Source organism: Corvus hawaiiensis, chromosome Z (assembly GCF_020740725.1).
Source record: "Corvus hawaiiensis isolate bCorHaw1 chromosome Z, bCorHaw1.pri.cur, whole genome shotgun sequence".
NCBI lineage: Eukaryota > Metazoa > Chordata > Aves > Passeriformes > Corvidae > Corvus > Corvus hawaiiensis.
This window is the reverse complement of record NC_063255.1, coordinates 70,431,379-70,455,161: the sequence shown is the minus strand read 5'-3', so window position 1 is coordinate 70,455,161 and position 23,783 is coordinate 70,431,379. Positions and strand designations below refer to the sequence as shown.

Sequence of the window (23,783 nt, the reverse complement as noted above, 5' to 3'; positions counted from 1 at the left end):
AAAATAAGTTTAATTCATGAAAAGTAAAGGCTTCCTGAAAAACCTTGAAAATAGTCAAGGAGAAAAATCAATTTTTCTTGGAGTCTTCCAGAGTAAAAACATCGCTCTTTCTCCCCTGATGACTAGAAACAAGAGTCTACCCATTGAAAGATCATAATGCATTTTTATATTTTAAAACTTTCAAAGAAGACATGTATAGTGGTACTTTACATTTGCTTATTTTGCACATAGCAGAAAAGTAGCTTTGGATTTCATTATTTGATTTACATTACAATTTCTATATGAGACTGTCATCTAATATAATTTCATATAAACCCACACAATTATAGTCATCTTTGAAAGAATAATATCAAACTGGACTGTAGAATTGCAAACTATGCAATATGATGAATCAATTTAGCTTCTGTTAGGGAAAAACTCAATGAGTCACTTTTCATATGCAGGGTCTTGCTCCTTTCTTTGTCCATTCCTACTTTTAGGCGAAGAATTCTCTGTCATACTTAAATTTATTTAATTGCATAATCTCAAAGGAAGGACTTTCTTGGATGTGGGAAGGGAGGGGCAGAGAGACACCAGATATGATTTTTAAATTTTTTTTTTAAAGAGAATTTTTTAAATAAGGTGTTTCTGCCATATCTTACTGTTAGACCAGTTTGAATGCCACTGGCATTCAGTGAAAGATTCCTGCTGGGGAAAAAGTTCTGTTTGCCTGTTTTTTCTTCTTTAAGTTACAGTTTCAGAACTTTCCCATACACAGAACAAACAGCATGAAAACACATGAAAATAAGTAAGTGACTATAAGAGGGACAAAATATTTACACTGCCACATGATAGAAAGATCTGACCAGCAAAAATTACTGATTCCATCATATGAAGGCATTATTTTCTGAGGTAGAAGGAAGTTCACCCTAACTGGTAAGAAAAATGATGATGCTGAAACATCTAAACTTAGTATTCAGCAATCAAAGGCACTCAGGGAGGGGGAAGAAAAAAGGTGGGGTGGGGGCAAATAACCCTATAGATCCAATTTACTAAAAAGTTATGGAACTCAGATCTGGAAAATGAAACAATTGCCGTAAAATCATGGGACAGACCAACAAGCCTTCTGATAACACACCCAAGTTTATTTATTTGAATTTGAAGGAAAACCACATGTCTGAAAACTATGGCCTCAAAACTGATGCTTGCAACAACTCAATAGCACAATTAAGTCTTACTAAAGAGAGAGGAAAAAAAGCCTAAAACACTCATCCTCATCAAACAGGAAATAATTCATAGTTCTTCCACCATTTCTCATCTTATCTGGGAAGGATTCTGTAACTTACTGCAACTAAGTCCAGTATGACAGACACTGCTTACAGAACAGACAGGTTTAGGACTTCCTCCTGTTCTTTTTAGGACTATTTAAGGCTTGCAAGAGTACTGTGATTACCCTGAAAATTTATAAATGCATATATAAAAAGTAAGCAGTACTGGAAACAGCAATATCTTTCTGGTTTAACCTTTCTGGCCCAAGGGAATGAATTGATTTGTATAGCTAAAGCAAGGATGACATTACATGTTAAACCTTTTGTTTCCAATAAAAGACAACATTTTTAGCATTTTGAACATTGCAATTTCCTACAGGTAGTTAGTATTAGCCAGGGGGTTTCCTTATTATTCTCATATATTTGAACCAAAAGAAACAAAGACCTATTGTAATTTTACTGATAGTTTATAGGAAATGACAATTCCAAACTCATTCAGTGCTGTTTGGTGCTTCACAAGCTTCTTCTGGCTACTCATCCTGCTGCTTTCAGACTGCCCGGCACACTGAAGGTAAGGCACTGTAAGTCATGAACTGTTTCCAGAGCAGTCCCAGCTCTCTGCACACTCTGGAGATCTCTCTCCTCTAGAACCATCTTGGTGTTTGGCTGTTCTTTCAGGAAGCTCATTTTGCTCACCAGACAAGTACAGAAAACCACTTATTTTTGTATGGTTATTTTCAATCCCATCTGTGACTGGCAGGAGCAAGGGAGGGGCAGGACGATGGGACCAGAGGCTGCAAAAGGACCCTTTGCAGCAATAACCAGCTGTCGAGCTGTGGGACTGCCTCCTCCTAACCCTGACAAAGGCACACACTGAAAAATGTCAGGATGAGCATTAAATATCCCTCTCCTTTTAGGTGCTTTTAAAACTTGTCCTGCAGTCTCCAAAACATGCTACAATTCATACTGCTGGAACCTCACCACCACTTTTACCCACAGGAGGAGAGAGAGACTAGCACAGTGCATGCAGATAGCTTGTCTACACTACCGGCAGAGACACAGACGGACACTGAAGCCCTTCCCTGTTTTATGCTGCCTCCCAGACCAGCCAGAAGACTGATCTGGCAGGGCCTTTAAGTTCTCCACTAGAGAGCTGGGAATTGGTACAGTGCTACACCGTTACACCCACACCCACCTGAAAGATTGAAAGCGTGTTACAAAACCCTTCAAAGGAGTCAGAGGGGTCATTGCTCTGCCTAAGCACAAAACACCTCTGGAGTCCAGTAGTCCAGGAGTGCTTGGCAAACAGCTCCCTGCTTGCTTTGCCACGCCAGCCTGATTACACAGCTTTCAGGCTCAGAGCTGCTTTGCACCCAGCTAGCTCTGTTCCCAGGCAGGGCAAGCTCAGCTCGACCTGGAAGAGAAAATGCACACTTAAAATGACAGCTCTTCCCTCTGGAGGCCAGAAGATCCCTTGTTCTTGGAGTTCGTGGATTACTCCCAAGATAAAAGGCCACTCTCAGTAGATTTACACCCATTCCAGGGAGGACCCACAGAGCAAAAATTATTCGAGAACCACTGATTCAGAGCAGGCTTTAGCTACCCTAATTTACAAGAGATATATGGGCTCCTGTTGCAGTGGGGATACTGCAACACGCATATATCAAACCAGGAGTCCCGTGGAAAGGAAATATATATGGACAGACAGATTCTTGATAGCTGTTTCAGAGAGATGTTTATTTCTCCAGCCGCATGGCCGGGGCTCTGCCGAGGAACTGTCCCAGTCACGGGACCAAGGGTCCTTCTGCCCGCGCAGGGAACACAAACCAACCAATGGGAACGAGGCTGAGCAGGGACAGGGAAGCCCCGTGTCTGTGCTCTCAGGGTGCCTCTCCCAGGGCTACACGGCAGGGGAGGGACCCCAACAGGCTCCCAGCAATGCAGGCTCAGAAAATGAAGAAGAAAACCCCAAAATCACAGTAGGAACCCTGCCAGCACACACACCACTCCTCCTAGTCACAGTGAGTGTTAATGTAACGTAAGGAGAGATCTTGCCCCATTACAGGGCACACTGCATGTATACATACTACACCTGCATATGGAACAGAATTATTAACACTGGCTCTGAAGCTACTACTTCAGAACATTTTTCTTTGCCAGGTTAGGCACATACTTGGGTACCATCAGCTGTTAATTCTGATAGGAAATATTCGCTCTTTATATATTGACAGAATGCAGACAAATAACAGCTTATGTAACAAACAATGTACTATTACTGGTTACTCAAGGTCAATCTTTAAAAGCATCATACCAAGTTGGGAGCTAAAATTGATAAAGCTGTGCTAGTTTGCATGTCAAGATTGAAACAAACATATCTCAGCTTTATACTACAGCTATTCAAAAATACTAAGGAAGAATTAGGGGGAAAAAAGCTGACAGTATCACCTTAGTGTCAGTGAATTTTATTTTATGCAGGCCTTGAACCAATCTTACAGTCCTTCTATGGTGGCTCAGAAAGTGCTTAAGAAAAGACAAGAAAACCCCCAAGCAACCAAAACAAGCCAAAACTGTTTAATATGACATATTAATATCACTGTGCTTGCTCACCTCCACCCTCTACTATCACTCTGACTTAAGTGGGTGCAAATGCAAATAATACAAAAGTCATTTGCAATTCTTAAACCATAAGAAAGATCAAAATGCTATTTTTGATTGGAAATTACATGTAAGATAAATTGGACTTAAGACTGAGAGTAACATACCTTCAAACCCTGTTCAGTCTTTCCAAGAAACTGCAGGAACAATAAATCAAATTAGAGGTTCCTGGCTGGAACTTGTAACTCAAGATGGAATACAGCATTTGATAGGAGAAGAAGTACCTTATTAACATAATTATTTTTCAGACTTCTGGCACTTACAAAAAGCAGATTAAAAAGACAAAGCATATTTACAGTATTTTCTGGACTATTTAAAAAAACAAAAAAATATTGTATTTAAAAAAGTTTCAGCCACCCAAAATTAGGAGTATTATGTACTTTGGACCTGCACCAGTGGTTGGTATTGCTCCTGAAGAGTCATTACCAGTTTCGCTTGTGAATTTAGCTGAGGAAGGCCTCTTCATCTGAATATGGAAGACTGCAGAGGAAGGCATGAAAATATGTAAATAAATTTTAACTGCACAGTTTGGGAGTATGGTCTAACTTGAAAATTTCAAGATCTCTTGAAATAAAAATTTCAAAATTTAAAAAGATCTTTCTCTCTCAGCAAAAATGAGGAAAGCAAGTGTTTTGCATTGCTGCGGGTTGGGTTTGTAACTGGGCAGAAACACCAATTTAGTGTAGTGGTTTGGTCCAAGATACTCATTACTGTTTATCTTCTGTGAGATGAGAATTAGGAGAAACGCAAAGCAGGCACCAAACTTGAAAGAATATAAAGAAGTTTATTAACAGACCTAAAAGAAGGGGAAAAAAAATTATACCACACCTTCAGAACTCTCCTCCTCCCCCCACCTCCCTCCCTTCTCCCACTGACAATGTAAAAAGACAACCCTTAAGATGTTCAGTCTGTTTACCACTTCCATAATAACCTTGTTCAGTCCATTTAGAAAGTCTCTTCTTGCTCGTGCTATGAAAACATTATCACAACGAGACAGCTGCCCACTTCCAAATATTGTTCAGTCCATTTAGGAAGAGGACCCTCTCTGCCTGCATGTGAGTCCCTTCCCCCAACTTTCAGCTTTTCCTGCAACTGCTTTCGAGGGTCCACTCTTGGAAGTTTTTTGGGGTACAATTTTAAGGTTGAGCTGTTCAGAAACAAAAAACAGAGGCCCTTCTCCTTCCTTGGGAGCAAAGGGTCTTCCTCATCTTCATCGTTAGGACTATCTCTGGGAGCATCTCTAGGAACTGAGGTTTCTCCTTTCCCATTTGGAGCAAAAGTCTTCATCGCTTCCATCTCTCCCTGTCCAAACTTCTCATGAAATTACAGCAGCGTCAGCATCTGCCTATCTCAGCTCAGGTGCTTTTGCTTACGAGCTGAACACTCCACCCCCCATATCTTCATGGAATTACAATGGGTGCTCTGATATATCATAGCTTCACAACAGAATTTCAGCTTTAAGCATCTCCTCTTTCTCTTCCCTCAGGTTTCCAGCTCTTCACAGCAATAAAAGGGTTAATCTCACCTCGGCCTTGCAGCTGTGTGGAGCTGTGGCCCGGCCCGGCCTGGCCCAAGCAGGGCCTGGCCGGGCCCGCTGGCCCCCACTTGGGCCCGCAGCCACCTGTGCCAGCACTGGAAACGAGACAGAGCTTGGGGGGGAGTTTGTCTATTCTTAAGTGTGGATCACAGAGGGGGTCACAACTTTAAGTGGCTTAAAGAATTGTCCATATTCAAACTGGCCAGCTGATAGGTTCTGTCAGGTCATAGAGGAAGCTGTAAGCACCCCTTAGCAAGGACATCATCTCCGGGACTATGCTTGCTAACCTATGACATGCACATTGAATTCCTTCTGTTTTGTGGAACAGGAAAAGTAGGAAGAACAGAAGGTTTGCATAAACCCTGCTAAGGAATGAAATCATTCACGTGCATGTTCAGACACAGAGCAACTAAAGTAAAAGGTGCAGTTACACAAAAGAGCACTGGTTTGCAGGGAGCAGCACAAAAGTACTTGGTACCTACAGGCAAAAAATCTCCACATCTCTCACTCCTACCTATTATTACATTTACATTCCCAGCCTACACAGTCTATCAAAGCGTGTTTTTCTCTTTTTCCTTTCATGTCCCTAGCTGAGAGAGAAATCTAGGAAGCAGGCCATGCTCCTCACATGGGGAAACACAGGAGGTATGCTGGGCACCCCTTCCACTGCTCACTTCCACATAGTGCATCCATTGTGATCAAGCTCTGTTTTGCTGGTGGTGAGGGGAGGGCTTTGGCAGCCACGTGTTACTGGATTGTTTCCAGCAAGGTTGCTCAACAGACATGCTACCAGGAACGCTGCACAGGCATTAGATGGATTTCTCAGTTTTCTCAGAAATAAACTTCTTTAATCTTCAAAAATTCTTTTCAAGTTTTTGTCACGTTCAGGGAATGTGAACCCTCCTCCTGCAGGGGAGGGGTTCCAAATTTCATGCTGATACTTAGAGGTGCCAGAGAAAACCTAACAAGTTTATAGCTCAGAATTCACAGCATGGATTCACACAGGGGACAATGAAATATTGATTTAATGATTAACACCATTGAAAAAGAGCTTCAGTCTCACTCGTCCATGGATGGCCAAATATTAAAGGCAGTATTTTGTTCATGAAGAGGCAACAGCAATGGCCTTTGGGGGAAAACATATAATACAAGCAAAGTAGTGGAAGATAGAACCAAAATACTGATGGTCATGCTCGTACACAATAGCGACAGGCATGCAGGAAAAAATATGAGGCAGCTAAATATACAGGAATTATTCTCATGGAAGGGATATGAAAAAGTACAAGAGGTTACACTACAAAACAGAAAGACCAAAGCAACTTACTTTATTATGAGACACTAAGCAATAAACATCTTCTGCTCAGTAAGCATCAAGTTTATGAAAAGTGAAGCAATGTAAACAAGAAAATGAGCAGCCATAGGTTTGGCTGACATAGACACACGACCATGTGGGGTTTAGCTAGCCTAAAGACATGGACTTGGACATTTAGACTGTCATCTGTCAAGAAGATCAGTATGTCCATTTCCACCCCTCTAGTGGGAAATACACAGATTCTTCTGGCACGGTTGAAAAAATTTCACACCAATCTCAGCAAGAAACAATAAAGAAGTTACCACAAGTAACTCCATCCAGGGGAAGAGCCTTTAGTACCACTTCGCTGGTACTAAAGGTACCAACAGCGTCCTCTTTATGAGCAGTGAAAGGTGACAGTCGGTGTGAATAAGGGTAGCTGGTGTGTGTGGAAACGATGATCAAAACCCACCCTGCAGAGAGTTTTTACAACATATGGAAAACATGATTCACACAAAGCACTTGGTTCACTCATAAGCAATCTGCTTCATTACATGGTGCTAGCTCCTTCCCTTTATGCCACAAAGTTCAATTTAAAGACATGAGGCAGTCCCCATTATTTCTACTTCTCCTGAATTTCTTCTGGAGCTCCCTATGGCTGACTGGAAACAAGCAAAACATTTCAGACTTGGTATACCACATCGGATACAACAAAAGTTTTAATTCCCTGGGCTATAAAGTGATATTCCAGGATGGAGTGAAAATGGCATATTTATTCTCCTGTATTTATTCAGTGCCACATGTAATAATATAATTTATTTATATTCATGTGTCACATGGGAGGACGAAGCTATAGCATTTATTCCAAATAAACAAGAATAAAATAAATTTGTGAATCAAATTTTTTGAGAGTTCTGGAACATACATTCATACAAATACAATGATGAGCTTTTCCTCCTCTGAGTGTAAAACAGCATAAATTGTTATGGCAACTTTAATCCAGAGACTGAGTTTACTGTCTGCTTATTCCAATACATAATTTTGTTCAAAGTAACCCCAGACTGCTAAAAAAGGGCAAAAGAAGATTTTTTTGGCCTTTCCTGATCTTGTTAGGATATGAAGTGCTGTAGAAATACTTCAGACTAGTATTAGTTGCAAAGGCGAATTTAATGAAGGTACACACCCCTGTACTTACTGTTCTCTTCAACAATTTCCTAGAAATACCTGTTGAGGCTTGAAACTACCAAGTTCTGTCAAAATGTTTGTCTTATGATCGTAAGAGTTCACCAGTCATCTACATTCACAGCCTCAAGTTTTCCAAAACCTTCCAGGTTTTCTACTCAGCATGTTAAGCCTTTGCAATTCCACACGGTTAAAACAAAAACTGTAGAAATGTGGCATCAGCTCCACTTCCAAGCAATTCACTCCAAGTCAAACTCAGACTTGTTTATACATGAACTGTCACTCACCCTTTACATGAAACATGGTGAAAAGTTTTCCCAACCTTACCCCAGCCTTCAAACAACTCTCCTATTTCAACAAACGCACCTTCAGAAATGAAATTCCCATAGATTACCACACCAAATATAAACAAGCCATTTGGGAGTAACAAAAGAAAGATTTGCCAATACATCTGCAAAGACACAAGAAATGCTGTCCATGACAGGAGCAACACAAATATCCTCATGGAAAAATCATGGATGAGACTATCAACCATTACATAGATGAACAAAGACACATAGATAAACAGTAAAGGGGATTACTGCCAGCGGGTTAATACTATTTAAAACTATAAACTATCAGTCCTTATGAAACTATAAACTTTCATGTTCCAAAAAGACATACAAAGTATTTTCGAAAAATAATTCCGCAAACTAAACTTATAACAAAACCAGACAGTGAAAACCACGAACTGACTGCAACTACATTTTTTATTACATTTTATTATTTTTTCCTACGTTCTCAACAGTCTCTTCCTCTCCCTACTCCACATGCTTTGTAGGGGATAAATATCTTTTTCTTTCTTTCTTTACTTACTATATCTTAAATCCTCTTCTTTTGCTATCAGCCTGCTGTCCTTGCCCCACTGGAACCAACACTGCTTTCTCTCAAATGGTGTAAGAGCACAGTGATGTTAAACTCTGATAAATGGGTTTCAAGCTGCTTGTGGCTGCCTGTTTTGTGCCTGACAGCTTTGTGAGGTTCCTTTCACCTACATTTTATTTCTTACAATAAATTTCAATAAAACCAATAAGACTTTGACAGACACACTAAATTTCCAACTTCATTAGACCTGAGATTATTTTTTCTATCTTTTCAGGCTTAGTTCAAAACTTACATCTTTTCCCAGGACTCGAAGTTCAAATTGAGTTTCCTTGAAGTGAACTTTTGTAATTCTAGGCCTGTAATATTGAGAAAAAAAGAAAGACAGCAGTTCATTAGCCTTTCATTTCATCCATTATAAAATATAAAGTTGTATATGCTTACACACAAAGACCAAAAAAAAAACACAGGTAGATTTATATTTCAGGTATGCCCTAGATGTCAGCAGAAAATTAGTGATATGTAAACATTTCAGCACGAGTATGGTAAAGGTGATCTACTGTTTTCAATACTTGGATTATCAAAGAATAAAAAATCTGCATAATCCAGAGAAATATTAGGAATTCTGTGTATACTTTTTTAATATTGCCATAATTAACCTTTCAAATAGATAACACAAATCATACTTTTCCATACAACATTGTTATTGTTTTAGCACAGACTGCACATTTAAATAATACATACCAGAAATACTTTCCTACTTGTTTTTTGTTCTTGTAGACAACAACTCCTACAGGTGTTAATCCTAAAAAGTATTCAGATTTGTTTTCACCCTAGAAAATAAAAATCTGTGTCATTCACACAGTTGCAAGTAGAATCACAGTAGCAGTGAGGTTCAGTGAGGAATTAATCCTGGTGACTTGAATATACTGTTTCACAATCCGTACAAATGGGAAAATAGTACTTGATCTACCTGATGAAAACTGCTGTAGAAAAATTTGTAGTTCTGGGGGCAAAGAGGCAAGAAAGTATGGCAGTGAGGGAAAGAATGGGAATTTCATGCCATTGTGAAAAATAAAAATACCTTTTTTGTTGTTTTCTTACTGAATTAATTTTTGCTATTTGGCAAATGGCCAAATTTAGAAACTGAACTCCTTATTCAGGCATGAATGCAACAGATATCCCAACTTTCAGCTGAAAGTAAATAGCGATTTTCTGAGCTATAATATAACCATGCAGCTGCCTTCCCCCTGCTAAAATAGTGTCAGCAGCTGCTGCCTCCAAGTGAAGTAGCTCCTTTGGGAGAATCAAGCTTTTTTGTTGTTCAGCAAGGGCAATCACATGCAGGGAACATCCACATGCACCAGCTCCTCCAAAGGAAACTTATTCCTGAAGTCAGGATACAAATCTCAAACTGCACTGGTAGAAAACAGGGTGAAAACTCCACTGCTGAGTGGCAGAAGGCCCCAACCTCCCCAGTTTACAGTCAGTAACCAAAACCAGAAGCAGCTTACAGCTGAAGGAGTGCAAACCCTCCTGCATGAGGTTAAAAGAAAGTCAGCTGGAAAAGCTCATTCACCTACCTACTTGAGGCAATGAGGAAGAGCCCTACAAGCTCTAAACCAGCAGAGCATGAGCAGCAGAATTATCAACTGTGAGCGGGACTGACTTGAGATGCTGGGAAAGTGTCCTGTGTGATTACAGGGCTGACAAGGTCAACCTGCCAAGCTCTGCCTGTGCTCCTCAGTGAATCAACTGCTAAAGGCAACTTTACTTTTAATATGACCAAAGGAGGAAAAGAGCTACATCTCGTCATGTGTGCCGCTTCAGTCTCAACTGAGGGCTTCTGCTGCTGTTGTAATCTAAGTAGGAACAATGATGTTCACAGGTTACCCAGGCAGGGATTTTATTGCACAACAAAAGCAAGCTATGAGGCAAAAAAAAATTCCAGGCTGTACTAATTTAACATGATTTTGTTGGATCATGTTGAATCTTGTTCCGGTAACTCCCCAGCTTTCTATGGGTGGGAGGGGAACAAAGCCTGGGATATGAATACAATTAAGCCACAGGGTGCACTAAAAGGTGCTTTATATTGCAGGCTACACATTTTTCAGCAGGAAATAGATACTTAATCTTTAGGTAGCATCTTGATTTCTTTATTTTCTTTCAAGTAATTTTACAAAGTACTGACATCTAACTCAGTGAACTATCTATACAAGAACTCCCCATTTGAACTCCTGATTTTCTTTCATTCAAAAAAAACCAAAAAAAACCTGCCACAAGCAGAATAATTCAAACAAGATAGAATGATGTTTCCACCAGGAGCATATAGCCTCCAGGTGTTGACTTGGATCCAACCCCAACATACATGCTGACAGACAAAAGAAATAGAGGGGTTTTCAGAGGCAATACAGACAACTTGCAATGCTGCATGATACAACATGGGAAAAAATGGAATCTTTACTAAAACCTTCACAACAAATATTTTAAAAAGCCAGACATGCTACTGCTACTCCACCCTGATTTTTGCAATGGTGTTAAAAAGGTTTCAGGACACACTCTTTCTTTAAACAAAAATAATGTGCAAATTCTTCTGTCAAAGACAAAGGCAATAACCCTCACTCATGTCTCCTGACACTTGCACAAATTACTTCTTTTCTATCTGAATTGTTTTTATCCAGAGTATAACTGATTGGTTTTTATAGGCGTAACACAATCACAGCATTTAATCTGAAAATCATTAGGCTTTTGTGTGTATGAATGACCGAATCCTCTCCATCTGTAAATATGTGTTCCTTTGCATTTCTTGAGTAGTGTTCCCTTTCCAGTTATCCTGTGGCAACAAAACTGTATAAATACTGTTTCACACATTGGTGCAGTAATTGTTTTTCACGATTACCACTTACATAAACAGGATGGAGATCCACTCCATACATTTCCAGAGATTTGGCCAAACCTAAGTAGTTAACTTCTGCCTCAGCAGGAACTTGGCCCCTGTAAACACAATTATTTGTAAGAACCTTGCAATTCCAATCAACATATAAAAATAGACCATATTAACAAATACAGTTTTCTGGACACATATGAAGCCCTTCTTACCAGTTTTTTAGACTGTCATTGTATTTTCAACACTGAACTTCTTATTCCAAGTAAGACTAGATCTCTAGTGGTCTCCTACCACAGACCTTATGCTATTTTATATATATAATATTTGCGTAATACAGTGGCTAACCTTTTCCTTGCTGTCACAAACACACTTCAGACATTTCATTTTTAGGCTTCAATATGCAAAATAACTTTTTTCCCCAATAACTACATGATTATTAACAAAGCAAGAACAGTAGGACTGACTGGGGTACTATTTCCCCATAGCAGTGCTGAAGCTACAAATTTGTGAAAGCAAGGTTCATAACTTCAGACAAACTATTACTTTCTTCATAAAATCTTGCTTATGGTAGGTCACACCAACTGGTAGTTCCCAAGTCTGCTACATTGAAAACAACGTTTGGATTCTGTTTCATGAGATTAGCCATTTCAAAGATTCAGCCTGCCTTCCTAGCTACAGATATCAATCCATCAGTTAAAAAGTACCACTGGCAGGAAACAACTGGGGAAAACTAGTGAAGGAACAATCCTGGCTAGTAGGAACATATTTGACATTAGTGACAATGGATTTATTTTCAAGAAGAACAAAACAACTAAATAAATTCAAAGCCTTGTCCTCAGAATTTAGTTTGCTCTTCCCTTAATATCTGTCATTGATACAAGAGCAAGATACTCTTCTGTAAGCTTGAAATAGTTGAAGCTGCATTTTCATTTTCACTTCTTTTCAATAATTCTCTGAAAGCAACTGGACTGTTATTGGGACAGTACAACATGTCTTGTAAAAATATCAGCTCAAAAAGATGCATATCCTGCTCCATCCTGTTGGTTTTCTTGGGGAAATACTTCACTGGATGTGCTGCCTTTCAAATTCAAGGTGTGAAGTAGAGCATTCTACATTCAACATTTTGACCAAAGATCTGTAAAAGTCCTGCAAGATGCAAATTCTTGATTCTTGTCTCTGTTCTCTCTAGCCTAAAAGCTACCATCCAGGTTTTCCCAACTTTGAGTTATAACTGACAAAGTAAAAAGCACTTCCAAGGTCAAAGACGTGGAACAGCAGTGCTAGCATGAATGCAATAGGTATTTAAAGGTATTCAAAGGTATTTAAAATGCCTTCTTTGTATCTGGCAGATGGACTGCTTCAGCTCATCTTATCCATGTAGCAGCACTGCCACTGTTTCAGGTGGTCTTCTCTCCAAGGACTCCTGAAAAAGCAGCAGACCTGAAGCTTGTAAGAGAAATCCCTCTCTTCAAATCCCAGTAGATGTGTCATTCATTATCTGTATTCAGAACACGCAGAACACTGGATATTCGGCACATCAGTAATGTCACATCTGTCATGTCTTTTATACACTTTTGCTGTAAGAATTTACTCTGCAGCTTGATTTGTAATTTAAAGTCTTGCAAGTGGCTCTTGGAAATGTCAGCAAAATGTTCACAGGGGCTGTATTGTCTCACTGAGTTCCCAAGCAGGCTAAATACCAGTCCTGAGCAAAGTGGATTACCCCATTACTGAATTAGTGCTAGAATACAACACCAATTTAAGTGCTGCTGTTAGTCTTTCCTTACTGACCATGCTTAGAAAAATGCTGATGCACTTGAATTCTTCGGTTCTCACCTGCCTCTGGAAGGACCAATGTCAAATAAATGTTTCAGTGTGTTTTTAGAAATACTTTCACAGTAATGCATCATGTATTAGAAACTGAATTTGCAAAAATATTGAAGGAAGCAAAGATGTGAGCTGGAGCTTCTGAAGGAAGCAGATGGAAGCCAGAGAAAGAAGTCCTCCCAAAAGCAGAGGGAGAAGCCAGAATGTGAAGGGATGAAGGACTCTCGGGGACTGAAAGAATTCCCATTAATACAAAGGGTGTTTCATTTTCATCGTGTGTGAAAATACAAACTCTCCTCAGCATCACACATCCCAAAACTAAAGCAGTCTTTGCCACTGGCAAAGTGACAGCCATGCAGCTGACACACACACACTCCTTTGGATGGACAAAGGGCACCTGAGTGCCACTTGAGGCCCTAAACAACATCAAAAGCTACACTTTGCTTGTGCCCTACTGACAGCATGAAATGTTGATTCAAAACACAGCAGCAGCTGACTTTCCAAGCACCGGTCAGTGATAGATCTCCCACAGTCTGAAATGGGCACTGTCAGCAGTGCAACACCAGCTCTCCTGTCTGCACTGAGGGATTCTGTCTCTCCTCCAGCACCAAGTGTTTGCTTTCTTATGTGTGAGCCCCAAAGTCACTGCTTGATCCTCCAGATGTGCATGACAACATCAGGTCACCTCACACTGCTCTCTGACCTTGGGGCTGTCATGCTGGTTATAGATGCGACAACAATTACAATAGGCAGGCTGCAGAGACTCCATGCAGCCAGAAATCCCCTCCACCTTCTTCCCTCACCTTCCTTGATTTATAAACTCTCTCAGAAAACCACATCCTTACTGAATCCCTAAATAGCTATTGTGATGTGTAAAAAAAACTGAAAGAAAATATGCAACAAAAACCAGTTTTTCTGGACATAACCAGGAGAAGGAAGGTATATGCAGTGCCACAGCTGTGCTGGGAAAAAAAAAAAAAAAAAGCCCTGTGTTTCCATGCTGGGATCCAGAAAAAATAAAACAATTCTTCCAAACCATATCACAAACCTGTCCCTAAAATGTTTCTAGTTGGTGAGACAATTTGGGATGCCCTCAGCCACTACAGCTTCAAACTTCTTAACTAAAGAGACTGTGGTCACTTGTGCAGAAGTGAAAGCTGGCAGTGTTGATGGTAACAGCTGGGCTGAAGTAGCAATGAATACACCTTGGCTTTCCTCTCTGTTCTGATGCTGCTAAATCCCTGACACCCAACTGCAGCCAAGCAGCAAAACAGTACTAGAGCTCTGGATCAATACGTGTTATGACAGTGATCACTCCCCTTCACAACCACTGGCTTCTGAATTTCATTGTCAAGGCTGCAAACCTTTTGAGGCAAATGGGAACTAATCTGATTTACTACACTAATGACTACAGAAACTTGAGAGAGAGAAATGAAGGCTGCTTAGTTCACAGCAATTCATCGCAACTCTCATTTCTCACAAACCAATTCTGTGATGTTGAACCAAACTAACTATCTGTGACTCAGTTTCCTCTCTCTGGAATGAAAAAAACAATACTTTTTTATTTCATAGAACTACCTGTAGCAAGTTCTCTGAAATGTATCAATTAGTATAAAGCTGTCATGCAACCACACAGAAATAATTATTGACAACAGGCTCTCTTCTCTGGAAGCAAAAGCTCAGGTCAATGTGGCAGCTGGCACAGACTCCAATTACTGGAGAACTTTTCAGAGAGAACAGCTGTGATCCTGAGTTAATACCTATTCTCATTAAACAAGACACATATAACATTAACACACAACGCTACAGGCAAAAATTACTTAACCTTTATCCAGACTGTGGCTTCATTACAGCAAGAGAATCAAGAAATTTAGATCTGCTACAAGATGGGTAACTGATTGTCTTTGCATTACTTTGACAAAGAATACGATGAAGACACTCATGAAAGGTTCCTTACTGCTCTCATCTTCTCAAATGGTTATATCACAATTGTACTTAACTTGGATTTGTTAGAACAAGCTTCTTTACACTTACCAGGAACATGAACTTGGAGATAAGCAAGTAAATGTTTATTTTGGCTCTACGTATGGTTGAATTTCTGGCATATGTTTTATTAAAACTACTGGTTCTGAAACACCCATATCTAGCTCTGACAAACCTCACATTTCCAGTTATTGTCCTACTTAGTTCCTAAAAGAACAGCTTCAATTATGTAAAATCTTTTCTGCTTCTGAGAAGTATAACTGGATTCCCTGAGTGCTTTCCCCAAGTCTAGAAACCTCCACTCTGCACCACAAGCTGTTCCTCCCTGCCTACCAAGCATCCCTGAGTCTGGTATTACCTGCCAAGTTCCCAAGAGTACTGAATTCTTACATCAGAGTCTTGTGTATCCGCTCTATGGCATCCTCCAGCTCTTCCTTCTGGTCGGGAACGAAGCGGTACTCGGAGACATAGCCTGCAGTGTGCTTGTATGGGTCATAGTCCCCCAGCTCAGCTAGAGGATGCAAGGAGAAGGAAAAGGTCACTTGTGCCTTTTCTCAACCAAAAAACATGTTATATAATCCACCTACTGGTGCCCAGCCACCCCTTTCCAGCTGACGGCCAATTTAATTGTCAGTCAGATAAGAAAAAAAAGGAAAAAAGGAAGAGAATACAGAACTATTCACATCAGCACACATAAAACCAAGAAAAAATTGTCTTCGCATATTTTAAAAGATATATAGGGGGTTATAGCTAGAAAGAACTAGAAGCCTTGACAGGAAACCTAATCCTTCTACAGGCCAGATAAAATTTTGACCGAGCCAGCAAAGTTTAAATTCAATTACATCAATTATTTGGCAACATAGGCAAACAAGTGTAGAAGAAAAGTCTAGTTTTGTAATATCTGTGCTCTCATGATAAACTGCAATACTACCAGTAGAACTGATCCGTATTATTGCTGGGACTTTAACATAAACTTCTGCAAATACAAATGCAGGTAAGTATCTTGAGACTCCTAAAGGGAAGGTCTACTAATGGTGTTTCTCATGAAGAATCACAAGCTTTCCTTTTTCAATAAAATATCAGTGTATTCCCTGAACATCAAATTCAGTTTTCAAGTAAAAATAACTTTCAAAAGACTTTTTCCTAAAGAAAAGAACATGATGAAGAGCCAATGTAATTTTCTCTGAAGCAACCCTGAATTTGTATACATTAGTCATGTCTGTTAATACGTCGTAACATAATTAGAAAATAAATATGCATCTTGGCCAGAACTCAGATCTACTGATCTTAACTGTAATTGCATCTATCTGAGAAATGCTGCAAAAGTTCATATTTCAATTTTTTTTATAACCCTGGGTAATATCTGTAGGCTGGGTTTCTCTGAGAAAGACTTCACAGGAGCTTTCTATCCAATGCCCACTAAGCCAAAAACATAGCAAAAAGAAGGCTTCGAGAGCCAAGAAGGAAAAGACTCTTCTAATTACTGATGTTTCTTTCCAAAATGTTGAAACGACATTGCTAGAAAAAGACAATGATCTGCTCAGTAGGGACGTTGAGAAGTTTCACTGGAAAACCTCCATAAAAATTATGTGTTCAGTGTCTGACACAGGCATTTCTCAGGTGTCTTTACATACTTTGAACAACTGCAAGCCATAAACACAAGGATAAAGCTTTTTATAGAGCCAATGGGAATGTATGCTTGCTCGTGCCTGGACTAACTTTAACCCACTGTATGTAACCCTGGCTGTGCTTTAACTCTTCTCTATCCCATAAACTTCCTCATTGTTTTCCAAGAGAGTATTTGAGATTAGAATTACAGGAACAGGACACTACACCAAAACAACACTCTCACCACCTTACAAAATTACTAAAGGGCATGAATTTACTCTTTTTACTCATTTCTCATAATAAAATGAAAATGCTACCATCATTGCATATTTTCCTGCTTCACCCTTGCAGTATTTTTTTCAGGGAAGGCATGTGTGCCAGCAAAGTGAAATGTGCATTGCAAAAAATTTTTCAGAGGATGACGTCATATTTCTTAGATGGCAAAATTAAGTCAGAAATAATTGTACACAAATAAATACTGCCTGAAATTTTAGCTTTTCAGATACACATATGATCCCCCATGAAATCCTGTATTATGCCCATTCCCATTTCACACACAAGTTATTCTGCCTTGTCATTCTAAAATGGATATAAAAGGAGGACTATTTTTAATGTTATATTAAGTGTTGTTGAGTCACACTTGTAACACCAATAATACAAATAATCTTTCCTTGATACATATCACTTTAGACAACCTAAATTTAACACAGAAGAAATTACAGATGGAGGTCCCAGCATGGCTCTTCACACAATTTTTGGTTACCAATTGTGTTTGAATATAGATCTTGATCTGTAATGGAAAAAGAATAACAGCTCCAGTAGACAGCAGCTCCTTTCTAATTGATTGCTAGTTCTATTACATATGCAGGATATGGCATCCACTTCTGAAAAGATCTGTACTGATGGGTGAATGTAGACAAATGCTAAAAAAAGTGAAAATTCTTCACTTCAGGTCAGATCATATCCTCCCTCCAAGCAAACATGCAGTCATATTGACATAATGTTATTTTTGAAATAATCTTTAATTTGGCAGACTGTGATTGGAGGCTGCCAATACCTTTTGAAATCTGTAGATTTCCTGATGAAGGTTTTGTCATACTCTACCTGTAATCCAAGCCATAAAGTCTTGAGTACATGATAAAATATTCTCTAGCAAGGTAAAGAATGTTTAGCAGAGTCTTCAGACTGAATTTGAAGTTTCCTCTTTACATTAACTTCATATTGCTCCTGCACTATTTGTTCAAAATGGTCATTTATTTACAGCTCTTGAAGTGAAACAGTGACACTACTTTTGTTCTGTTTTGAAATGAATGCATAAAGTGTTAATGATGCCTTCAGTCACCACTTAATAATCACAATGCAAGATGGAAAGAAATAAGCTCTCAGTGGGCCAGGAGAACTTACACTGAATTATGTATGCTCCCAGCTGTGCTGCAGTGTTGATTGGACAAGGCAAACGGCCCTGTAGAACATCTTGCTTTACCTGCAAGAAAAACTGATACCTAAAACACAGAGAGAAAATAAAGTTGTTATTTCAAGTCCAATTAATACTTCAAAATCATGCAGTTTATTGTACCACAACTGTGTGACAGTAAGAGCCTGTATTCCTCTCTAAATTACTTCCCCTATTGACCCTGAAATAACAACTAAGATTAATCCAGTGAAAGAACCTAGGTAAAGGATCACTCCCTGCTTTTCCAATCTGCTTATGTTGTGCAGATACAATCCATTATCTCCCTAAAATGTCATTTCGCTCTTTTGACTTTCATAGAGCAGTCAGGAAGTGGGGAAAGGAATCAGAAAATGGAAAAAGAAACCTATCAATGGGCAAAAGTTTGACCTCATCACTGGATCAGAGCAAAAGAGAACTGGGTATTGGATGCTTCTTTACGCAAATATTTCCTCTGCACATACCAGAGGATCGACTACAATGCAGCAGGTAGCTTTGATGGAGTCCATGAAGAAGATGGAGGGGTGTGCCATCAGCAATTAACTGTATCTGTCATACCACAGGGTGCTCTCCTGCTTGGAATAGCAATAGCAGGGATGAAAATGTAATTTTCAAAGTCATAACCTGCTTCAACACTTGGTAAAGCTGAGACCACTTAGAATGAATCAATATGCCCAAAGCAGATGGAAAAGACAAGATAACAAGCCATTATATAAAGGACCTGCAGTTTTGCAACTTCCCATAATGATTTATAAGAAATCTTTTAAACACTGTTTGGATTTTGTCTGGTTTCATTACAACAGATTTATGCAGTGTTTCACATAATCCTAAGTGAATTTCTTGCACTGATTTCCTACAAAAGGAAAAAATACAGAGAAGGTAACTTTTACAGAAAAAAAAAGGTCTTCCATACAAACACATAGCTTTTTCATTATTCACTAGTTCAATTTTATCTACATAGACCTATTCAGCTACACTGCAAATAATTTATTCTGTGTTAGTACAAGTTATTTATGAAAGCACCTTGGAATGATCTGTAAGCTCAAAGTGCACCTACACTGATTTCAGGGAAGTTTACAAACTTCAGGTTACATGATAGCTGACTCGGAAAACTTAAGGTCCAACCAGATTTTCTAGACTTTATCACGTGAGCCTCTGAATAAAGATATCCATGTTTTTTCTGATTAATGATTCCCCAGAATTTGTGCTGTGACAGATATTGTAGTAGAAATGTCCATCGTCTAAAAAAGGGTTAATGTTCTCTACCTTAAAGCAACAGGGCATTTGCCAAAGAATTTTCTGGGAATATCATTGGGCAACACGAAGCACAGACACTCAGTGTTCCTTCACTCTAAGCAGTACCTGAGTCCTGCTTCCAGTTTATGCCTGCAGTCATACCTAGACAAATCTTCCCTGTATGAATTATGATAATGACAAAGATGATTTTACATCTTCTGTGGAATACACAACATCATCTTTCTGACATGAAATGCATTTCTGATGCACACCCATACTTCTGTTAGCATTTCTCCACCTCTACAAAGCAGAGCTTAGAAGGAGAGGATGCTATAAATATATTATCCATGGAGCAGGTAGCTGTAGTTCTGTAGTCTCAAAATAAAGTAGCAGAGGAAACTTCAAAATACACCTGCATCCTGCACTGTTTATTGCTAAAGTGACTCCTGTAAGGTGAACAATCTCAATTCCCACTGAAGCCGCTGAACTCCTTGCAAAACCAGGCCTTTTGTCCATACCTATAGCTAAAGCACTCTCATCTTGTGTGCTGTCATGTTTGTCATGCATATATTAGAGTGCCTAATTGCGAGTTTTCTCTGGCAAACACATCCAGCAAACACCACAGTGTTAGCTTTTGCCTACAAGCCAGACAGATTCTGCTGCAAAGCAATTACAAATTTGACAGGTTTTCATTATTTGCAAAGAGTAATCATGTAATGGCACAGATCGTCAGAATCTAATAACAACAGAGTTAGCTCTCATGTCCATTAAAGTAATAAATACATACTCCAAAGAAACCCATCGGTTAGCACAAGGCAGTTAACACATCACTGGAATTACACACTTAGGCAGAAAATTATTATTATTTTTATTATTATTATAATAAATAAAAAGAGGGCCTTTAATGCCTCCTAAGTGGAAGGACCTTTAAGGGTCCCTTCCAACCCAAATGATTCTAAGGAGAATCATTATTATTATTAATAATAATATTATTATTATTACTATTACTATTATTACTGTTATTTTCCTGAACAACAAAAAAAAAAAAAAAAAAAAAACCCACAACCTTCCCTCCAAGATTTAAGAGCCTTTGGGAATAAGTGTTCATAGATGTTGAAGGTATTTGACTATTCAATATGTTTCAGAGCAGACTCACAATACTATCATATCCCTTGGCCCTCCCTTTGTACCATCTAAGGTGACAGTTCTACATGACCAAGCACTGTGAAGTCACGAACAGAGGCTTCCTAATTACACTGCAACATTTCTTGACTGGATTCACACACCTGATCAGCAGTGCAGATCACTGACTGGCCTTATCACAGGGCAAGGGGAGAAGTTGTGAAAATTTAGCCCCCTGCCTCCCGGGAGGCAGTCACAACAGGTTCTGTGGCCAAAGTTCCCTTTCCCAGGGACACCTGTCTTTCCCTGTGAGCAGGATTTAAAGCTTTGCTTGGAAAGTGCAGGAAAACTGCACCAAATTTGCATAGTACAGGGGCATTCCATTGCTGCCAGCTTATGCTCTTTCACCTGCCAATTCACAGCATTTATTATTTTTACCAGCCTAGCCTGGGTCTTGTTGTGTTGGATACTTTCATTCCTGTTGTGCCAGTATGGAAACAAAAGAATTTTCTCACTCTGGAACAAGAAAAATATTCTGGCTGTGCTGCAATCTTTGATTAAGGAAAATGAAAAGCTTGCATGCATTCTAACGAATCCTCATGTGTCACATTCTTAGGACATCAAAAGAAGTATTTTGGCATCTGTTAATGCAAGCCAGCACACTAATTTTGTCTGCCTACCTACCCAAATTCTCAAATTTCCTTTTGAACCTAAAACTAATTGTCCAAGACATTTAATAAATAAAACAAACAGAAAACCCCGAAACTGTGAGAGAGTTCAGATAACCATGTGTGTGTCTGTGTGCAAGCATGTGGTACTGTGTGCATCCTCATACCTTGCAGAGGACAAGCTTAGGTAAAAGAATCAGAGGCATGCAACTCTTCAATTTCCTTCACATATTTTTAGCAAGACCAAAAGAAATCCCCTAGAAAAGCAGTTCTGGAATTTAAACTATGGCCAGTAAAGAAGAAAATTCCCTGTATTTATATCTGATATCCAAGTAAACTATAAACTTGGTTATAGCACAATATAAATTCAGCTGTAACAATGCATTAGTGAAAATAAGAAAATAAAAACCCACCCCCAAAAATGCACATCAAGGCCCTTTGATTTTTGATGCATCAGAGAACATCTTTTCTTCTTGGGCTTCCAAACAGTTGTCACTACTAACCACTGTGAAGTTAATCACGATTTTCTTCCTACACACCAATGTTCAAGCAAAAACAAACCCAATCCAGACACACCATAACAATATGCACCTGGATGAAATATATTGCTAGCCTGAGATCAACAAACTACACTTTTATGAAATACTGTACCTTGTTATTTCTTCCTTAAGTTTACATGGATCCTCTGCATAAAATTTTATGCCAAAATACAGAGTGTATGGTGGTCCAGCTGTGGGAAAAAAAATTTAGTGTAGAAGTGAGTAATCATGAACTGCTAATTGGTATGAATTGTTACTAGCTGACTACAGGACAGCTACTAAGAAGTCTATATTAACATTTTATGAAACTTGAAATTTTCTGAAAAAAATGTAACATCCACACCGGAAGTCCATACATCTACACTCATTACACATAAGCAGAAAAAAAAAGGATTTTTATAATTTTTTTTAATCTTTTAATTATTCACATCTTGTCTACTTGGAATTTTTTCTTATTTTGAAAATTTCACTTTAGCCTTCATTGCTAAATTGTTACTTCCCCAAGATAGTTTTTTTTTGCTGCTTGATTTTGATGTTTAAATATTTTTTCCACTGAAGCTATCTGAAAAATGTAATTGTGCCTGAAATGTGATTGTCTGTCATAACTAATAATACTGAATAGTAATTCCTTCCACACTTCCAAGTATCTTACGGAGCATCTTTAATTATGTTAAATTTAGAAATACTTGGAAAAGGTCCTCTAATACACCTTTTAAACATATTACTCTTCTGTTATTCAGATAACTCAGTACCAAAATCCTTACAGCTATATTTATTTCATGCATGCTCCACTTCTACATCTTTTTTTTAAACATGTCCAAATCCCATTCTTTAATTGTAATAAATATAACAGATCTAGCATCTGCAATATCTGAAAACTGACAGTAATAGAAGAAAATCTATTATCATTAGGAGGCACTGCTTTTACTTTAAGAAGCAGAAGGGAATCCTAGTTGGTTGTGGTATGCTAAGCGTGATAGAGGCATCACAGCTCTTATAGAATTAATTATACGAATTAAGAATAGCACCACTTATTAGCCTAAAACAAAATTCAAGCACACAGAAATCTCTGGACAATAACCACACAGAATAGTACCAAATGATACCATGTGCAATCTATGTGTAAAATTTTAATACCATTAAGAACTACAATAACAAACTTGTTAAGAACTATCAATCTGCTGTGACTAGAATAGAAATAATGTGCAGACTGTATAGATGGAACATTGTTACTTCATCTTCAGATATGTCTTTGAAGTTCAAATTAAATACATACTGTTTATCAATTCTTTATGTTCAGCAAGGGTCTTGGCAGGATCCAGCCAGTACTGCAAGACAGATAATTATGGAGATCAGTTACTTAACTTGGAAAATGAACACAGAAAAATTGGTTATTCATATCACTTAAGCTTTTCTTCTTCCCTCATACTGAGCTGAGAGGAGGAACTGCACTCTCATCTCTGGAAGAGAGTGTGCTGCTACTTATGCTAGTAAAAATAAATATCAGCTAGCATGAGAAAATATTCTTTTCTGTGGGTGCCACAGGTCTTGAGCTCAGCACAGGTGAGATCAAACACTTCAGCGTGGTGGTGAAGAGACAAGAATCTCATCTGCCTTTTCATTTCTCCAGTGAGTATTTAGCATTGTGGCCATGACACAAACCCACACTTAAAATCACCATGAAACTATT

At 38.8% G+C, this 23,783-nt stretch overlaps 1 protein-coding gene across 2 annotated transcripts in view; it reads right to left on the bottom strand.

The window, feature by feature from the left end:
• The window catches only part of EPB41L4A (erythrocyte membrane protein band 4.1 like 4A), a 119,218-nt gene that overhangs the window by 41,784 nt on the left and 53,651 nt on the right, over nt 1–23,783 (bottom strand). For both annotated transcript variants that reach the window (XM_048292722.1, XM_048292723.1), the window contains 7 exons: nt 23,370–23,421; nt 22,206–22,284; nt 18,483–18,580; nt 15,861–15,981; nt 11,680–11,767; nt 9,518–9,606; nt 9,069–9,132 (listed from right to left, as the gene is read on the bottom strand). In XM_048292722.1, the coding sequence (XP_048148679.1) occupies nt 9,069–9,132; nt 9,518–9,606; nt 11,680–11,767; nt 15,861–15,981; nt 18,483–18,580; nt 22,206–22,284; nt 23,370–23,421 (591 nt within the window). The remainder of the gene's footprint in view (nt 1–9,068; nt 9,133–9,517; nt 9,607–11,679; nt 11,768–15,860; nt 15,982–18,482; nt 18,581–22,205; nt 22,285–23,369; nt 23,422–23,783) is intronic.